A 19418-nucleotide genomic window follows, 5' to 3' on the forward strand; every position below is an offset into this window, starting at 1 on the left:
AAACTAGTGTACATCAGCACTACATTAAAGTTTTAGAGAACAACTATATTTTTCTAGAAAATGTCTCACAGTCCCACTGGGCTGATTGTATCCTGAGGCTGAGCTGATTTGGCAATTCTTAAGTTCTTATACGAAGGGGCAGCTATAGGAGAGGGGCAAACCTGACTTTGATTCTTAGTCTGACACTTATTTGCTGTGAAACTTCAGAAAAGTCATAATTTTATCAGCCTCAGGCTTCTCATTCATAAGATGGGGATAATAATTCTGTGTATTCAAAAAATTTAATAAAATAAGAAAAATCTATGAAGTCAATCAGGAAAACCAGTGCCAAATAACGTAGTGGGTGCTCGACGAATGTGAGTAAAATCCAAGTGGGCCCATCTCACACCGTGACAATGGGAGTAAGATCACACAGAACGAGAGGAGGTCCTCCCTATATAATCGAACAATTAGACTGAAAATTGGTTGTCCATTATGGAAAAGCAATTTCATATTAGCATATCAAATTATGACCCATTTTGGGTTTTTTAATTATCAACAGAACCAAGAGTTAAATGAATTTAACTGGGATACATTTTAATTACTTCTACCTAAGGCCTATAAAGTTATTTTACTATAAAACATAGGGAGGGGAAGAAAAGGCTAGGCCCTTACTGAAGGCAGTGTCAGAAATAATAAATCTGGTTTACAATATCCCTACTGGCAATTTTTTTTTTTTTTTTTTAAATTCTGCACGGAAGCACCAGCTTTATGAGGCTCAAGATGATGTTGACTGACCTAAGTTAGACCAGTCAGTTGGTCAATTCACACTGAGGGCAGAGCTCTGTGCTGGCTCCAGGCAAGGAAGACACAAAAGGGAAGACAGGATCAGGGATCCACAGAAGTTACAGGTTATTTGGGACAGGACCTAGACACACACACACACACACACACACCACCTAATGAAAAATTTATATAACGTAATGAATGGCTGTGCCAGTAAGTAAAAACAGAGCATCATAAACGCTGAGGAGTGGTGTCAAGACTGTTTCTGACAAAACTTTTTATTCTGAGAGGCTTGTTCCTAAATTGAAAACTTCCCAAATCTCTTGAAAGTTCTGACAAAAAAATTCCAGGTCCTACTGACAACTCATTATTTTTAAAAGTCACTCTCATTTTTAAAAATTACTTTCCAAATTAGCATCTGCAGAGGAGAACAAAAGCAACTTTTTTTTTGCATGTTGTATATATATCTTTTTTTTCTTGTTATTTGCTTATTGTCTATCTACCCTTCCCTAGAACCTAGAAGAGTAGGTGCCCAGTAAATACTTATTGATTGGATGAATAAACCCGCATAACAGCCCCTCTTCCCTCATTTTACAGATGAATAAAAGCAACGTTTTGAAAACAAATTACCTTATAGTTAAAATATAGCCATCCTTTGGGACACATTCCATGTTGTTTTGGTGTATCTTTCTCTTTCTCTATGACCCAAAACTTTTTTCGCTTACAAATACTAGGCATGGAAGCAGAACACTCTTCACTGCCCCAGAGTCCTGGAGGAGAAAACAGTTTAGAAACAGTGTGGAAACAATGGTGACTCATTGTAAGCACTTTCTATTGATCATTATTTTTGTGATTCCTATAGTTTGTCTTTTTTTACTTCTAGAAACTGAACTAAGGAGCCCTGGTGGTGCAAATGGTTAGGTGCTCGGCTGCTAACCAAGAGGTTGGCAGTTCAAACCCACCAGCCGGCTCGATAGGAGAGAAGACCTGGTGATCTGCTCCTGTCAAGATTACATCCTAGGAAACTCAATGGGACATTTCTACTATGTCATATAGGGTCACTATGAGTTGGAATTGACTTGATGGCACACAACAACAGAAACTGAACTAAATTTAACTAGACATCATAGAGTTCTCTAGTGACAACAGCTAACTGGGCAACACGCCAAATCAATCACTGTAATTCAAGAATGTAGAAATTTTGCAAATGCAAAAAAAAAAAAAATGAATTAAACTCTGCAGTTGAAATCATAGAACTGATCAAAATCTTAAGAATATTTGACTTGGGTAGCAAAAGGATACTTTGTTTTAAAATATCCAGCTTCAATGTAGAGGGGAAAAAAGATTCTAAAACAATAGATGATCATTTTTCACTTTATAATTCTTTCAAAAATATAATAATTTGGAAACACCAGCTCAGGAACTTCTAAGAAAGTAGCACTTCTCAACACTGACCCTTAAATAAAACAGACACACATATAAACACGCCCACAGTAAAATATACTGTGAAGTCCTCAGGCTCCTGGAAAATATTTTTGTTTAATTTAGAAGATCTATATTTTCAGAATAAGGGTTATGGAAGGCATTTCATTAACATTCAAGTTATATATTCCAGAACAGGGCAAGGATGCATGCAAACAGCAAGGAAAGACTCAGAGTTCTAGTTTCAGGAATATGAGCCAAAAGGACGTCGGCATTTTGAAGGAGGGATTAATGCTAGTTTCAATGCAGATTAGCTGTTTTCCCACACTCACAAAGCAGCCCTTTCTGTAGGCTGTTGTGACACCTGCTGGCAAAAGCAAGCTCATTAACCACATGGCTTTTCCTCTCCTAACCTCTGTAGAGGCCCTCACAGCAAGGATTGCTTTTCATGGTTATCCCTCCCCTGACTTAGGGTACAAGGTTAGTTGTGAATCTGTTAGGGCTGGGGACATTATTACCTTTTATTAGTTAGAAATAGAGAGGTAGATATGAGTGGACAATGCAACCAAAACAATACTGTCCTGACAAATAGAATTTAAAAAAATCCTCAACATAAATGTACTTCTAAACCCAACCTGCAAACAGTTGCTGTTCTAAGGCAAGCAGCATTTAATACTAGGTATTAAAGCAAAACAAAACAAACTAACAGAAAGAATACTGAATTCAATTAAAAAATTTATTAAATGGGAAAATGGAAGGCAATTTCACAGGTGTTAAAATTCTGGCTAATTATAATCTAGACACTAGGAACAGATAAACAAAAAATGGGTTGATTTGCAGAGAATAGCATTTGTCAGGCATATTAAAAAATTTTTTTTTTATTGTGCTTTAAGTGAAAGTTTACAGAGAAACAGAGAATTAGTTTCCCATTTGATAGAATGTGCATAAATTGTTCCATGACATTGGTTGCATTCCCCACAATATGTCAGCACTCTCCCCATTTCTGCCCTGGGTTCCCTGTTTCTTTTCATCCAAATTTTCTACCCCTCTTGCCTTCTCATCTTTGCTTTTGAGCAAATGATCTTGTGTAATTGATTGTTCTAAGGAACATGTTCCTCTCGGGTGTTATTGTTTATTTAAAGGCTTGTCTATGGTTTTGCTGGAAGGTGGTCTCTGGTCAGAAGTGTGTCTTAGGGCCACAGTCTTTGGGGTTCCTCCAGTCTCTGTCAGACCAGTAAGTCTGGTCTTTTTTGTGAATTTGTTGTTTTGTTCTACATTTTTCTCCCACTCTGTCTGGGACTCTTTGTTTCGATCCCAGTCGGAAAGGTCGGTAGTGGTAGCCAGGCACCATCTACTTCTTCTGGGCTCAGGCTGGTGGAGGCTACGGTTCATGTGTTCCATTAGTCCTTTGGACTAATTGCTCCCTTCAGTCTTTGGTTTTCTTCACTCTCCTCTGCTCCGGATGGGAAGACACCAATAGTTGTTTCTTAGATGGCCACTCACAAGCGTTTAAGACCCCAGACACTACTCACCAGAGTAGGATACAGAGCATTGTCTTTATGAACTATGTTGTGCCAATTGACATAGATGTCCCTGAGTCTATGATCATTCACCTTCTAGCCTAAGAACTTCATCCCTCAAGGTGTTTCGTTATGTCTAAGAAGTTTCCATGACTGTGCCCCTTGTGTGCTCTATCGTCTATATTAATATACATGTAGCACCTACAATTATGTATGTAGAAATAGCACAGCCAAACCTATCTCTGTGGGTAGATGTGCTCCCTTAAACTCTCCCACACCTGTCTGGCTTATCTATGTATCCATTAATAAATTATTGTTTAATACTATTGTTACAGGATTGTCTATGTTCTAGTAAATGTCGTAGTTGCCTTTTATTCTTGCATTCCTCTCAATGTCTTCCTTTGCCTTGGTCATGTTGTGCTGACTGCCCCCATATTGTGTATTGCCTGCTCCTTCACCAAAGTTAACATGTGTCCTCTATCTAGTTAGTTATTTTTCCTCTCTCTCCCTCCAATCCCTAGTAACCATCAAATAACGGTTTTCTTTTTTTCTGTGTGTAAAACTTTTCTTGTTTTTTTATAATAATGGTATCACATCATACAATATTTGTCCTTTTGTGATTGACTTATTTCACTCAGCATAATGTCCTCCAAATTCATCCATGCTATGAGATGTTTTGTGAATTTGTCAGTATTCTTTATCGTTGTGTACTATTCCGTTGTGTGTATGTATCACAGTTTATCTATTCATCATGATGGGCACTTAGGTTGTTTCCATCTTTTTGCTATTGCAAATAATGCTACAATGAACATGGGTGCTGCATATGTCTATTTGTGTCACAGCTCTTATTTCTTTAGGGTATACACCTAGGAGTGGAATTGATGGATCATATGATATTTCTAGTTCTAGCTTTTTAAGGAAGTGCCATACCGTTTTCCATAGTGGTTGTATCATTCTATATTCCCACCAGCAGTGTGTAAGAGTTACAATCTCCCCACAGCCTCACCAACATTTGTTAGTGTGTGTGTGTGTGTGTGTGTGTGTGTGTGTTTAAATTGGTGGCATTATTGTTAGGGTGAGATGGTATCTCATTGCAGTTTTGATTTGCATCTCTCTAATGGCTAATGAGGAGCCCTGGTGGCACAGTGGTTAAGCATTCGGCTGCTAACCAAAAGGGTGACGGTTCGAATCCACCAGCCGTTCCCTGGAAACCCTGTGGGGGAGTTCTACTCTGTCTTATAGGGTCACTATGAATCGGAATGCAGTCAAGGGCAATAGGTTTTGTTGTTGTTTGTTTTAATAGCTACTAATCGCAAGCATTTCTTCATGTGTTTGTTAGCCACCTGGATGTCTTCTTTGGTGAAGTGTCTGTTCATTATCAGGCATATTTTTGGTGCTATCTTGGTTCATGAGGAAGGACTTACCCAGATGTAAATTATTTTCAAGAACATGAGTGCATGGATTAAATAGAAGGAATGACCATCCTGAATCCTAGAAGGAATGACCATCCTGAATCCCAAGACTGATGAAATTGAACATATTCAACTGAAAAGCAAAATAACCAAACAAAAAACTTCTTGCTGAATTAATACAAAGAAGTCTTCAAGACTTCTGAAAACTATCAGTTTGTATTAAAAATCCCACAAAGAGATAAATAAAACGACCTGTTACAGATGAAATGAAGCCACATCTCTGGCTCTGATTATTCACAGATCTGTCTCTTTCTTTGTCCCAGTTCTGGTATATTAATGGTGTTCCATCTCTCCAGCTGTAGGAAAATTAAAAAATTTAAGGTCTCTCATTCTGCATGTTCAACCTCCATCACCACTCTTGGAGTTCTAGGGTGTGGATTGAAGACATAATATTCTATTAAATTTAAAAAGACACTCATGTCTTTGGTTAGGGAGGTGAAAATTTTAAGTCATAGATAATGCTTGAAGGCTTTTAACAAATTAATCACTAAGATCTAGTCCAATCATTCTGCTAATAAAACCTGTCAAATAAAATTAAATGCAAATTAATCTAGGTTCATACCGAAATTCATCATTGGCTCCTTCTTCTCGAAGTCCAATCCACCAGTTTACACCAAACTTTGATAGCTAGTTTAAAACAAAACAAAGAAACCTCAGCATTTATTTATTCTACTTGTTCTCCCTTTTCAGTATTAAGATTAATGGGGTTGCTGTTAATAGCTTTCTATTCTTCAGTATTTTACCCAATTATCTAAAGAAGTAGAAGAAAGCCCAGCATCTTGAGAAAATCTGAAACTTCATTATTCTAAAATATTCCCTTCTTATTATGAAGAAAAATTGGGATCAACGTTGAAAATAATTTTAGTTTCGTTCAGCATGCAGTATCTTTCTTACAGCTTTCCCCATGTATTTAAAAGTAAATTTTCTAACTCTATAATAGTAATACTGTAAGGTAAAGTAGAAGATGGATTCCTTTTTTGACTAAAAAATTAGTGGCTTATCCTTTCAGTGATTTATAGAAGTCCAATGAATATATTATATCTATTTGAAAAGAAGACATCAGTAGCATAAGGATTTTGAATTTTAAGCATTAGTCTGACTGTTAAGCTTTTAAACTAAGTATTATAACCTTCCTCATTGAAACAGATACAATATAGAACAAAAGAATATCACAGAATTTGTAGTGTTTGACAACTAGAAAATTATCCTTTATATATATTGTTAATCTGACACTATTATTATTCACACAGACATAAGTACAAAAAGTATAAAACCGAAACAACACACATACATTAGAACAGATGTAATACTGGGCTTATGATCCAGGAAATTGAAATTTCCTCTTTAACTATAAAAGAGGAAGAGGCAGTCAGGATTTCTCTAAGACCTCTAAATCAGTACACTTTATTGGGGGGAGGGAGGGGATGTGTGTTGAAATGTAACTTAATTTTTATATGCTAAAAACCTGTTAATCTAGATGCATTACATAAGTTTGCATTCTCACTTCCTCTGTAAATTTGGAGATATATTTTTCCACATAAATTTCAGGTCATCATACAACAGAACCAAATGGCTCGCTAACATTCAAATTTACAAATAGGTATTTTTGCTCCTTAAACAGTGTGGCTGTCTGCCATATCAGCAATTTGAGAATAATGTAAGATGGAGCAACTATAATTTTGGATCCCTGAGGTGCTGTTTCATGGACGTGTTCTTACATGCCGAATTTAGATTCCCATTGTCAGACTTTGGAATTGGTCTATTGAGACTGGCTGTGAGCTCAGTGGGGGAATCACAACAATTTCATTCAATCTAAAGAGGTCTCACGTGCAACAGTAGTGGAAAGCATGGCCCGATTGTTCACTGCCCCAATTAAGAACCTCTGAAGAAAAATTATAACTACTACATCTTAAGTGGCATATTTATTACCACCTCAATAATAAGATGGTAATCCTCCACATGGCACATCACAACCTGTTGTGATATGGAACAGAACTTCACGGGACAATCTAGAAGATATCCAAACTAAAAAATTCAGTGTGAAAAATGGATGTTTTATATTTTAGTTTAGGTACAAAGTTACAACAATAGAAGACTTTCTAATATGCTTTGGTATAAATAAACGTGATGTGAGCATGGATTTTATAATATCAACTATGTTTTGTGACATACAAACAGCAAATAAGGATGGCAGCATACTGGAAGAACAATTATCAAAGAGGAATGCAACAGTAACAGCCATCTATTAAGCAATATAAAGAAAAACAATTTGTCATCTTTTAAAATAGTCCCATCAAAAATAGCAAAATCATTTGACTTTAAGGGTTTAAAACACTAGCTTGTGGAAGAAGAGTAATAGATTTTGATACATTTTGTTAGAAGTATATAGAAATAAAATCTAAAAAATAATAGCAAATCACTATTTCCAAATGAAAATATTGCACAACCTGCATAAAAAATGTTAGCTAAGTGAACTAATTGGCCAGTAGTTCATGTCACACACAACTCATAAGGTGCTTGGGCTCTTTACTTTTTAGGCATCAATCTGATCATCAAGATGGCTCAAAAAATAACTTCTCAAAAATTCACTCTCAGTCCTGGACACTCTGTTAACCCAGAACTGAAACCATTCCTGAAGCTCATTCTTCAGACAAAGATTAGACAGGACTATAAAACAAAAAATAATACATGTGAGGAGCATGCTTCTTAGTTCAATCAGATACACGAAACCAAACGAGCAGCTCCTGTCTGGAGGCAGGATGAGAAGGCAGGAAGGGACAGGAATTGGTTGAATGGACACAGGGAACCCGGGGTGAAAAGGGGGAGTGTGCTGTCACATTGTAGGGATTGCAACTAATGTTACAAAACAATATGTGTATCAACTTTTGTATGAGAAATTAACTTGAGCTGTAATCTTTCACCTAAAGCACAATAAAAAAAAAAAAAAATCACTCTCATCATGCCTTGTGGTCCTCTGTTATTTGAAGAGTGGGAGGGAAAACACCAACTCATTCCTTTTGCTAGATGGAAACATTTTGTGAAAAAAAAAAAATCTACTTCAGAGTTTTTAAAACTGTATCCAGCTTTCTTGTTCAATGATTAGTTCTTCCACTCTTCAACTAAATCTTATTTTTGTTTTTCTACAACTCTAATTTTGACTCTTTAAGGGGAGCTATATAAAATACTAAAGTTAACCAAACCAAAACCAAACCTGTTGCCACTGAGTTCATTCTGACTCATAGCAACCCTAGAGGACAGAGTAGAACTGCCCCACAGGGTTTCCAAGGAGCAGCTGGTGGATTTGAACTGCAGACCCTTTGGTTAGCATCCATAGCTCTTAACCACTGCGCGACCAGGGCTCCAGGTAAGTTTAAGAGTATTTAAATTCTGCATGTATAGGATGGGTGTGCTACAAAAGTGAGTGGTATGGCCTCTATGCATTTAGTTCTGCACCTTAGAATAAAATATCATCTCCTGGACTGACTCATTCCAGTAGGGCATTCTTACATACGATATTTCTTACATATGTAATGTAATTGGTCATCATACTTACCACCATCACCAACAAGAAAAAATGTCCAATGAAGCCATAAATTATGCATAAATAAGAATTGTTTTAGAAATCTAAGTTTTTTTATTGACTACAGCCTTCTTCTCTGTAAACTGATACCCCTTCCCCTTGGTCCCCACGTCCTCTCTCTCGATCTCTGTATTCTACACCCTCCAATAAATTTATTTTGCAGCACAGTGGGGTGTAAGATCAGTCAGTAGCTCACCCATAGTACTGACAGGTCATTGTATGTTAATATGACCAAAGGCTAGGTAGCAATTTTGCCATATAGGACACTACAAGATTTGTCTAATTTAAGATGAGAGTCCTCAAGTTGAGATCATGGCTCTGGCTGTGGTTTCTCAAACTGCTAAAACCTTGAGATTTTACTATTTCTTTCTATAGGAGAAATTAATCCCTCCACCCCCACTGATATCCCAACCCCCAAAGATTGGGAAAGTGAATTAAGGGAACGGTGAGGAGAGAATACCTGCAGAAGTTCCCAGGAGAGCTAAGTTCTGTTGGAAAGACCAGAGGAGCCCCTCATTGTTCATCTTTGAGGCAGAGCTGGTGGCCATCTTTTGGGGAGGGATTTTAGAAACAGCATTCTACTATAATGAGGACATTGTGCTCTTATATGCCCCTAACACTGCCATGGTGCCTGCAGAGGCTGCACTATACAGTGTTTTCAAATGACCTTGTAATCAGATATCCTGGATTCATTTTCAAAGTCCACCCTTTAGCTGCTATGTAACCAAGTTGCTTAACTTCTTCAGAGTCTCAGCTTCCTCCTCTGTAAAATGTGGCTAATAAGAGTCTTCCCACAGAGTTGTTGGGAAAATTAAATGCCATTAAACATACTTAGCATAGCGTGACACCACTAAGGCAAGTATTGGCCAAATGTCAGCTCTTACTGGGACGTGCACTTTGTGAATGCCCATGGGTTGGTTTTTGGCCATTCACCTGATCTCCTGTGGAGCTAGGAGTTCAGTGTCTGGGTAAAGAAACAAACGTATTTTCTAAGGTCATGATATATAATTTGCTGACATTTAATGTTACCGTTTTGGGTTGAGTGTTTTCTTTGTAGGAGAGGAAGGGTGGCAAATAGAGCACAAACCATAGTGGGGAACATTCTGGTTCTAGCGGTTGGCCTGCTACTCAGTCTCTGTGGGACCGTGGGGTTGTCACCTCATCCCTCTGTTTCTCCACTTTTTCATCATAATAGGTAGCAGTCCCGACCTGCCTAAACCTCATAGGCTGCATGTGCATCAAACAGAATTACAGAACCGGTAAAGTTCCAAGGGCAGTGAAGGAAGACACCACTCGTAAAAGCCCAGGGTGCTTTATCCAGAGCTTCATGTTAACAGTCAACTTGTAAAGATACAAAAAAAAAGCTAGAGCTGGAAAGGACTGCTGGAGATAATGAAATATGGTCAAATTACAGAAAAAGAAAAAGCTTTATCTTGCTTTCATAGGTTTCCTAGAGAAAACTGGGGTGAGGTGTTTCCTCTTTAATGCCTTTCTGGTAACTTGTACACACTTTCCCCATTCTACTGGCTACACAGTGTCATTTCCAGCTCTGTTTCTGAGCCTTCTGAAAATAGAGACTGTATCTCATGTATTTCTGTGTCCTTAACAAACATCACAGTGCCTACCACATACCTGATACCCAATAAATGTGCACTATTCCTTGGCGGGAGCCCTGGGGGCAAAGTGGTTAAGAGCTCCAGGATGCTGACCAAAAGGCTGGCAGTTTGAATCCACCAATCGCTCTTTGGAAACCCTATGGGGCAGTTCTCCTCTGTCCTATAGGGTTGCTATGAGTCAGAATCGACTTGATGGCACACAAAAACAACAACATTCCTTGGCAGTCTATTTCATATTTAACAGGTTTTGCATTCTCCAGGGGGTTGGGGGGAACCATTACTGTCGAGTCAATTCCGACTGCTAGCGACCCTATTCCTTGATCAAGGCTATTCTTTTTATCTTAAGTTGAAATGGAAAACCACTCCTTACTAATTTTATGTATATTGAATCTTTACAAACTTAAAAGTACTGTACTTCTGTAAGCAAAATCTGAAACTTTAAAACTTCCATGCAACCCCCAGGTACTCCCTGTCCTTCATCTGTGCTTTATGTTCCCCCCTGGTGCTTACCCATTTATCTTCTTGTAAGCTAGCATGTAATTCTATTTACTTATATTGATTACAGTCTTTTTTTCCCCCACTCTAGACTATAAATAAGCTCCATGAAGGTAGGAATTCTAGTCTGCTTTATTCACTGATAGAGCCCCAGTCCCTAGAAGAGTAGGCTGTCAATAAATATGTGTTTTAAAGAATGATCGAATACAGCTTGCAAAAGCAATAAAACTCTACTTACTTACCATTGTTGCTAATAAAGAATGAAGAGAAGCGAAGTGACTGACCTACACAATAAACCTTCCTGTTATAGAGATTAAGAGAGAATACATTCCATTATTCTCTCTTAATCTTTATAACAGGGAGAAAAACAATTCTCAACTATCTATGGTTTTTAAATGAAACTTAAATAAATGTCTAAAGTTAAATTAAAAAAAAAAAAAAAAAAGTCCCACACAGGACAGAAGAAAGAGCTAAGCTCTGAATTTGCATGGTTCATTGTAAGTACCGCTTTTATTTTGCTGTGGATAAATTCTTGTTCACGTGCAGAATGAATTGTGAGAAGATCACTGCGCAGCCAACCACAGACAAATTCAAAGGAGGCCCATTCCGAGGGAGAGGTATGAAAAAGGTACTCTGTATCCTGATAAAAGAGCCAGGGTTCATCTGAAATAAAAGTACACAATGCAACGATGCAAAAACCATTGAGAAAGACGGTGGTATTGAGGGAGCTGTGCTATTATTGACCCACATTTGTAACTGGATTACTCTGCATTAAAAAAAGTACGTATATATGTGTGTGTATATGTATATGTACACACACACATACATTTTTTAAATGCAGAGTGATCCAATTACAAATGTGGGGGTCAATACACATGAACGCATGCACACTACATATACAGTATATATATATAAATCACTTGCTTATTTTCCTTGGTCTATCTTATACATAAAATCTTTACTAGTATTCAAAGGTCAGGAATAGACACATATTTTAAAATCATGCATCATGAAAATGGAGTTAAGCTTTCTTTAATCATATTTAATGACATTATTAATTTATTATTTTGAATCAATTAGCTCTAGATTCACATACGAGAGGCTCAGTTGGAGGAATTTAACAATACAGTAATGTTATGTAAATAATATATAAAAAGAAATTCAGGAATGGCTAGGATCCTTTCTTACCGTGTTGGTACCATTGTGGAATCTTGGGTTTCACATCTGCAAAGTGAACGCAAACCGCTTTGACTGAGCTTTCTTTCTTCACAGAGGCATGATCTCTGAATGACTACAGCTCTAAAAACAGTATTTTGTACTTTGCCTTTTAAAAAATCATTTAAAAAACAGGTACCTTCTAATGCTTGGAATATATGGGTAGTTTTCACACTTTAAGAGGAAACTGAAAAGAAGCCTCTGAATAAAGAAGAAAGTGAACACTTGTTGAGGGCCTACTGTGTGTCAGACACTGTGCTAGGTGTTTTTATCTACTTATTATTTTTACAAGTAATTCTGTTTGTTTTTAATGTCAAGGTGACATTTTTTTCCACACTGTACTTGCAGAATAAAATATTCTACCATATTAACAGAATATTCTTATTCCCAGTTAACTAACTTAGCATACTGAACTGGTGTTATTTTTATTCATTTCCCCAGACATGTTTTTTTCTAAAGGAGTTAGTAAGCAGGAGGGAGGGGGTAAGAGGACTCAGTGCTTAGGGGACATTGAGCTTCTGTTAAGGGTGATGGAAAAAACTGGGAACGGATAAGGGTGTTGGTCAAACAATATGATGGACATAATTAATGTCACTGAACTGTACAGGTAAAGACTGTTGAGATGGCAAAAGTTTTGTTACATGTATACTTACCACACACACAAAAGAGTTCATGCAATTTGGTTCATGATGCAGGTGTTGCTACCCTGGTTCAGGGTGCTTAAGCTGAGATCTTTGTAACTCTTTACTTGGGAAAAGTGCTATCGAATATTAGAAAGCAAACACATAGTGAAGACCTTATTAATATTCTTACCTCTTGGAATTTTGCATATCCATTCACGTTTGGAACCACAGTACAAGGGCAGCAATGTTTTGTTTGCCTTATACACAGCACAATTTCTTGCATCTTCTCCAAAATAAGTATTGTCTAAAAATGAAGAGACGACCTGCAGCAGATGAAGTTCATTATTCCTTGATGATGATTCCCCCACAAAAAGTTTCAAAAGACCAAAAAAGGCATTCCTATAATTAATCATTATAGATTTCTGAAGGAAGCTTCAGAAATGCCTGGATATGATTCCATTTCAAAGTCTTTCCACTTTTGTGAAGAACAAGCTAATCATCCTTTAGCATTTTTTTCTTAAAGATGCTTTTTTCTTAAAAATAGGCAATACTGCTCCCTTCTCTAGAAGGAGCAAGTCAGAGGCAATCACCTTTATGAACTTGCACTGTTTTCTAACTGGCAGGATTAGTCTAGCCTCCTGGATAAACTTCTCAGAGGCTCAGGGATGTGTTAGATCTGTGTGTTACCTTTGATGTAGATTCTTTTGCATAAATACTAAGCTTTTAATCTCTAATAACTAAATTCTAAGCCACAGCTACCTTTAATATGGAAAATATGCAACACTTTCCATTAATGATCACATAACAGGGATATTAAGTAAAGATTTAACCTTCTCAACCATTAAGTGACTCAGCAGAAGAATGGATGAACTACAAGTAAAACTGGAGTAAAAACTTGTAAGAAAAAAAAAAGATATTTTGAAACTGTTTGTACTCCTCCTCAGGCACGTATACAATCATACAACAATTCACCTAAATGAAATATATATGACCTCCGATTCAGAGAATGATGTGAGTTTTAATTCATTATGTTTAGCAGGAAGTGGTGAGGAACTCAGTCATCTGCTCATGGCTTTATCTTATTTATTCTGAACGAAACTGTCTATTCCTCTTCTATTACTAACGAGTGTGTTTTACTAAAACGAATTAAGAGTTCTCAACTTCTACGTGCCGCATTTCATTTTTCAAGTGCCATGTTGATTTTAACTACCCAACTGTGTCACGTAGTGGCTGCCATTTATGGGGCAGGTCAACCTGCTATGCCTCTTTTGCATTCTGGGTCTCAGCTTCTTCATCAGCAAAATAGGTGGGTGGGCCTGGATGATCTCTAAGATCTCTTACTACAATCAGATTCTGATACCCTTTTCAAAGAAGCAGTAATGGGGTGGAAAAGTTATTTACTTATTTTTTTTAGTTAGCATGCCTTTATCATTATTTTTACTCCCACTATAGGCATATGGAGCCCTGGTGGTGCAGTGGTTAAGAGCTTGACTGCTAACCAAAAGGTTAGCAGTTTGAATCCACCAGCCGCTACTTGGAAACCCTATGGGGCACTTCTACTCTGTCCTGTAGGGTTGCTATGAGTTGGAATTGGATCAATGGCAATGGGTTTGGCTTTTTTTTTTTTTGGTATAGGCATATGGAGCCCTGATGGTGCAATGGTTAAGCGCTCGGCTGCTAACCAAAAGGTTGGCTGTTCGAATCCACCAGCTGCTCCTTGGAAACCCTAGGGGGGCGGTTCTACTGTATCCTGTAAAGTCATTATGAGTTGGAACCAACTTGATGGCAACAGGTTTTGGATAGGCATACAGCTTTTCCAAATATCCCTTCTTAACCACAAGTTTGAACATCTATGTACTGGGTGTGGAGATCCCTTCTATTGATTTTGACCTATTTCAAAGCTTGGCTGCTGTTATTTTGCCAACTGAGAGACATTACAACATCAAGGACTTGGAATCAGACAACTCGTAGGCAAATCCTGGTTTTCTATGTACTATTTTAGGCAAACTACTTAATCCTCCTAATAATGCACTGAATTGAATCCTTGTAAGGACTAAAGGAGTTAATGTAGGAGAGCGCTCAGCTCAGTGCTAGGAGCATTATAAGGGCTTAGTAAATGAGAGCTGTCACTAAATGTTCACTAGTCTCCCCATTTCACAGGTGAAACTGACTAACTTGACTCTGCTTGTGCCCTAGGATTGAATCCATTTTAATCTGGGATACTGTTTCAGTTTTTTCTTCATAATCTTGAGAAAAATGTGAGAAGTCTTCATTGCACATGAAAAAAAACCAATAGTGAGTTCTCTTTCTCCTTCATAAAGCTTTGCTAGTGTGAGATTGAATGAAAAGCAAATCTTTCCTTTCAGAATAACTTGCTCTGGCTGAGAGGGAGTTGATAATTTCTATGGGTGACAGTCTACCCTTTTAGAGTGAGATATACTGAAAATGGATCTCCAAGATAGTCTCGTTTTCACTGTGACGTGGACAAGTTTCCCAAACCCACGAAATCAGATGCTATCCAAGACAAGGAGGGTTGGGCAAAGGAATCCACCTGATATTATTTTAAAGAATAGTTGCTTCTCTGTCTCAGACTTAACACAGGAGAAGGTTTGGGGCCCTTTTCAGAGATTTTGATTTCTTTTTAGGATGAGATTCGATAGATGGCCTCAGAACTGTCTGGTTAGCAAAGGCTTCCCAGGACCTTGCTGAAATAACTCTCCTGGTTTCAAGGTTTGATGCTGTTTTTATTTGGGTCAGGGTCAAGGAAGATATGATCATTATTTCCAGGTTCCTAGGTCATTCACGGAGTCCCTGGGATCCTCAAAAGAAAGTCTGAAAATCTACTTTTGCAAAATCAGCCATTGAAAACCCTATAGAGCACAGTTCTACCCTGGCACACATGGGGTTGCCATGAGTCAGAGATGACTCCACGGCAGTGGGTTTTGTTTTAGTTCATTCACAGTACTCCACTGTGCTTGGTTGGTTCACCAAGTGGTTCCAGGGCCATCTGTTTATGAAATTCATCTCTTTTTCTCCAATTTGGAAAGACTTACAGGAGTCCCATCAGACCACTCCCAAGAGTCAGCATTCTGTGGGTTTCTTTTATTAAAACCAATCCAGAATTGCCTTTCTTCTGTCCTATAAAGAAAAGAAACAAAAGCTTTGCTTTCCCCATTGAATCTACATTATGTAAAAGATTAAAAAATAATTTGAAGTATCTACGTGTGCAGGGAACAGCTGGTGCTACTGGCAGGACTGATCAAGTCAACAAACATTTATTGAACATTTCCTAGGTGTTCAGTATGAATGGTATGAAATGAACTGATGGACGATTTGGCCTCACATGCTATTGCTATCGGTTTGTGTAGTGTGCTTACTGGTGATGTGCAATTTGGGGAAAAATCAGCACATACTGGGAAACACTGGTTTCTCATTAGGAATGGCAACCTCTTTTCAATCAGGACAAGAAAATATGAGAACAAGCTCATAAGAAATTTTGGAATATCTCTTCCCTAGAGGACTTTTAACTACTTGACTACAGTTTTGGAGCCCTGGTGGTGAAGTAGTTAAGAGCTTGGCTGCTATCCAAAAGGCCGGCAGCTCAAATCCACCAGCCACTCCTTGGAAACCCTATGGGGCAATTCTACTCTGTCCCTGTAGGGTCATTATGAATTGGAATCAACTCGATGGCAATGGGGAGAGAGAGTGACTACACTTTTAATTTCTTGATATTTTGTCAAATGTTCATGTCTTCTCTGAAAGTTAATCACCATCGCCACTTAATAAAAGTAAAAATTAATAATAAAGTAAAATTATTTATCCTAACATAAATAATTCCTCAGTGAATCAGTCTGAACCATGGGAGATTAACTTCAGCAGTCACCACTGGTTTAGACTTGGCAAGAAGCTCCACAGAGAATCCTCTTCCCTCCTATTAGGCAGAGTACAAATATGTCAAACCACAGAGTATTCAATAAATCAAGCAATAAAGCCTAATTGTACAATGAACTATCTCACTAAGATAATTTTCTGAAAATAATTTTGAAGAATTAAAGATTTAAAAGATTCAGAAATTATGACAGATGCTTTATTTTCCTTAGTGCGGAGAAGCAAGCCCACTCTGAAGCATCCATTCGCAGAGATCTGAGGTAGTCTGCTGGAACAATAAAAATTAAAGTAAAATGCAACTCATAAAATCAGAGAGGTCACTGCTGTCCAGTTGATTATTGTGGTGATGACACCTTACAGTTAAGGTTGCAGCAAGGTGAGAATGGTCTCCTTAAGGTTACGCCAGGCACATTAATATCAAGGGTATAGGTTGGAAACCCATGTCACTCTCCCTGCATTTACAATTTATTTATTCCTTTCCTCACTGAATTCAGAGTTCTGCCTTTTCCCTGCACATACTGGCTTCTAGAAGATGAACTGGTATTTATTTTCTCTCCACCAATTTCCTAAAAGTAATTTTTAAATGAACTCACACACACACGTATGTTTGCATGTGTATATATCTACATCTGTATCTAGATACATACATCACATATATGATACATACTTACATACATCATATATATATGTATGTAAAACCAAACCCATTGTTGTCGAGTTGATTCCGACTCATAGCGACCCTATAGGGCAGAGGAAAACTGCTCCATCGGGTTTCCAAGGCTGTAATCTTTACAGAAGCAGACTGCCACATCTTCCTCCTGTGGAGCGGCTGGTGGGTTTGAACCAATGACCTTTCGGTTAGCAGCCAAGTGCTTAACCACTGCACCACCAGGGCTCCTTCATCACACACACACACACACACACAGATCTATCTATCTATCTGGGAAGAGGGCGAGAGGAGAGAGAGAGAGAGAGAGAGTGACAGTGTGTGTTAATAAAATAGAAACAGAAAATCAGTACCATAGAAAGGAGGAAGAGGCATACATGTTACCCATGAGAGCTGGTATACTTGCTATAATTAAGCATCAGATTTGACTGAATTTCTTGGTAGTTTGGGCAAAAAGGAAATCATATATTATTATACAGATTTTGTTATTAGATGCTGAAAATCAGTAATTTGATAGATGCTTGCCACTAAGTTCTACTAGAAACTGTAAGTCTAAAGGGAAAATATATTTGATCTTTATAACAAACTTAGCAGTTTTGATGTAGTTGTTTCATTTAGTAAACCTCACTAAAATCCAAGATCAGAACACGCAAGTGTGTTTTGCAAGGGCCTAAAGTAATGAAAAGGAGTGCTGGAGGTGCAATGGTTAAGCACTCGGCTGCTAACTGAAAGATCCGTGGTTTGAACCCACCAGCGACTCCACAGGAGAAGAGACCTGGCGATCTGCTCCCATAAAGATTACAGCCTATGGGGCAGTTGCACGCTGTCCTGGAGGGGTGCTATGAATTGGAATTGGCTCCAGGGCACACAACAACAACAAAGTAATGAAGCAAATTTACAATTTAGAACAATGTAGACTATCATGTATCAATTGGATTTGTGGCCCCACACCTGGCTAATAATCCAATTAACCAGGAAGCTTCTTAAACTTTTCATTCTGTCTTAAAGGGTGTCCCAAGTGAGTATGATGACAAGCCAGACCTCGGAACCATGGTCTCAGGTCAGCATTCCTAAAGGCAACAGCTGTTCCGTAGGGTGATAATAAGTGATCTCAAAAAAAGGATTTTGTCATCAAAGAAAGTTCTTCTTTCTAAGAGTCTTTACAATGCTAATGTACATGGCAAACTTCCAAGATTTTGCAAACTTATTTGACCATAAATCCATGTTTCCTCACAGAATACTCAATGAGACACACATTGGGAAAGTTTGTTACAGATTCCCAACTTTTAAGGTCACTTTTGTACATGTTGAAGATCAATAATTTGATAAATGTTACATATTAATCTTTTTATGGGGAGTCCTACAAAGAAACCTAGGGGGAAAGCCAGGATTTTCCTCAAGAAATAGTTCCGGATTTGTCCCGAGATTTAGGCAAGTGCTTCATCAAGACTCCAGATTCCCACAGCTCGGAGCAGAATACCTGGTATTACATTTCTTTCATTAAATATGCATGTAGTTTCTTAGACTTCAACATCCGCAGAAGCAGAATTTTGCTTGTTATGTCTTTTGGATTCTCCAGCCAGTTGTACATATTACAGTGCCCCTTCCAGAAAGAATACTCCTAACATGTATGCTGACTGACAAGAACATTCTAGAGAAAGAGGCCAAGAGGTGGAGGACTCATTGAATGGTGACATGATGATGGCTGTCTTTAAATATTTGAAAATAGAGTAGACTGGATCTGTATTGATCCGGCTCCAAACTGAGGGAGGCAGATTTCTGGCTTAAACTTGATCCTCCAACAATGGAATGGGTCTTTCCCCAAGTAAGGAGGGCTCTGAAAGTGGAAGGAATTATGCAGACAGTAGATGACCATGGGAATGTGGTTGAAGGAATTCCTGCATTGGGCAGGAGGTAGCATAGGACCTCCTAGTTTTCTTCCAGTTTAAACTGATTTGATTTTCTGACTCTATGGAATTCAAGACTGTAAACTTGCAGGATGGAGGCAGATAAGCGAACTCCTATTTCCTCGAATGTAAAATTGGGGGGTTGGATTGGAGTTTTTTATTTTAATCAGTGGGAACTCTTTTTGTCATGCAAAATCTTACATAGAAGCCTGTTATGTAGAGAATAAGGAGACAGTGAGCTGGCTGGA

General features: G+C 38.0%; 1 protein-coding gene across 1 annotated transcript in view; it reads right to left on the bottom strand.

The window, feature by feature from the left end:
* PLA2R1 (phospholipase A2 receptor 1) overlaps positions 1 to 19418 on the bottom strand; it is a 120887-nt gene that overhangs the window by 22529 nt on the left and 78940 nt on the right. Inside the window, exons 14-20 of the mRNA XM_004375415.1 lie at positions 15762 to 15846; positions 12899 to 13031; positions 12059 to 12094; positions 11376 to 11533; positions 5742 to 5806; positions 5372 to 5475; positions 1396 to 1535 (exon numbers count right to left, since the gene is read on the bottom strand). Coding sequence (XP_004375472.1) covers positions 1396 to 1535; positions 5372 to 5475; positions 5742 to 5806; positions 11376 to 11533; positions 12059 to 12094; positions 12899 to 13031; positions 15762 to 15846 — 721 coding nt within the window. The remainder of the gene's footprint in view (positions 1 to 1395; positions 1536 to 5371; positions 5476 to 5741; positions 5807 to 11375; positions 11534 to 12058; positions 12095 to 12898; positions 13032 to 15761; positions 15847 to 19418) is intronic.

This window comes from Trichechus manatus, unplaced genomic scaffold, assembly GCF_000243295.1.
Source record: "Trichechus manatus latirostris isolate Lorelei unplaced genomic scaffold, TriManLat1.0 scaffold00036, whole genome shotgun sequence".
NCBI lineage: Eukaryota > Metazoa > Chordata > Mammalia > Sirenia > Trichechidae > Trichechus > Trichechus manatus.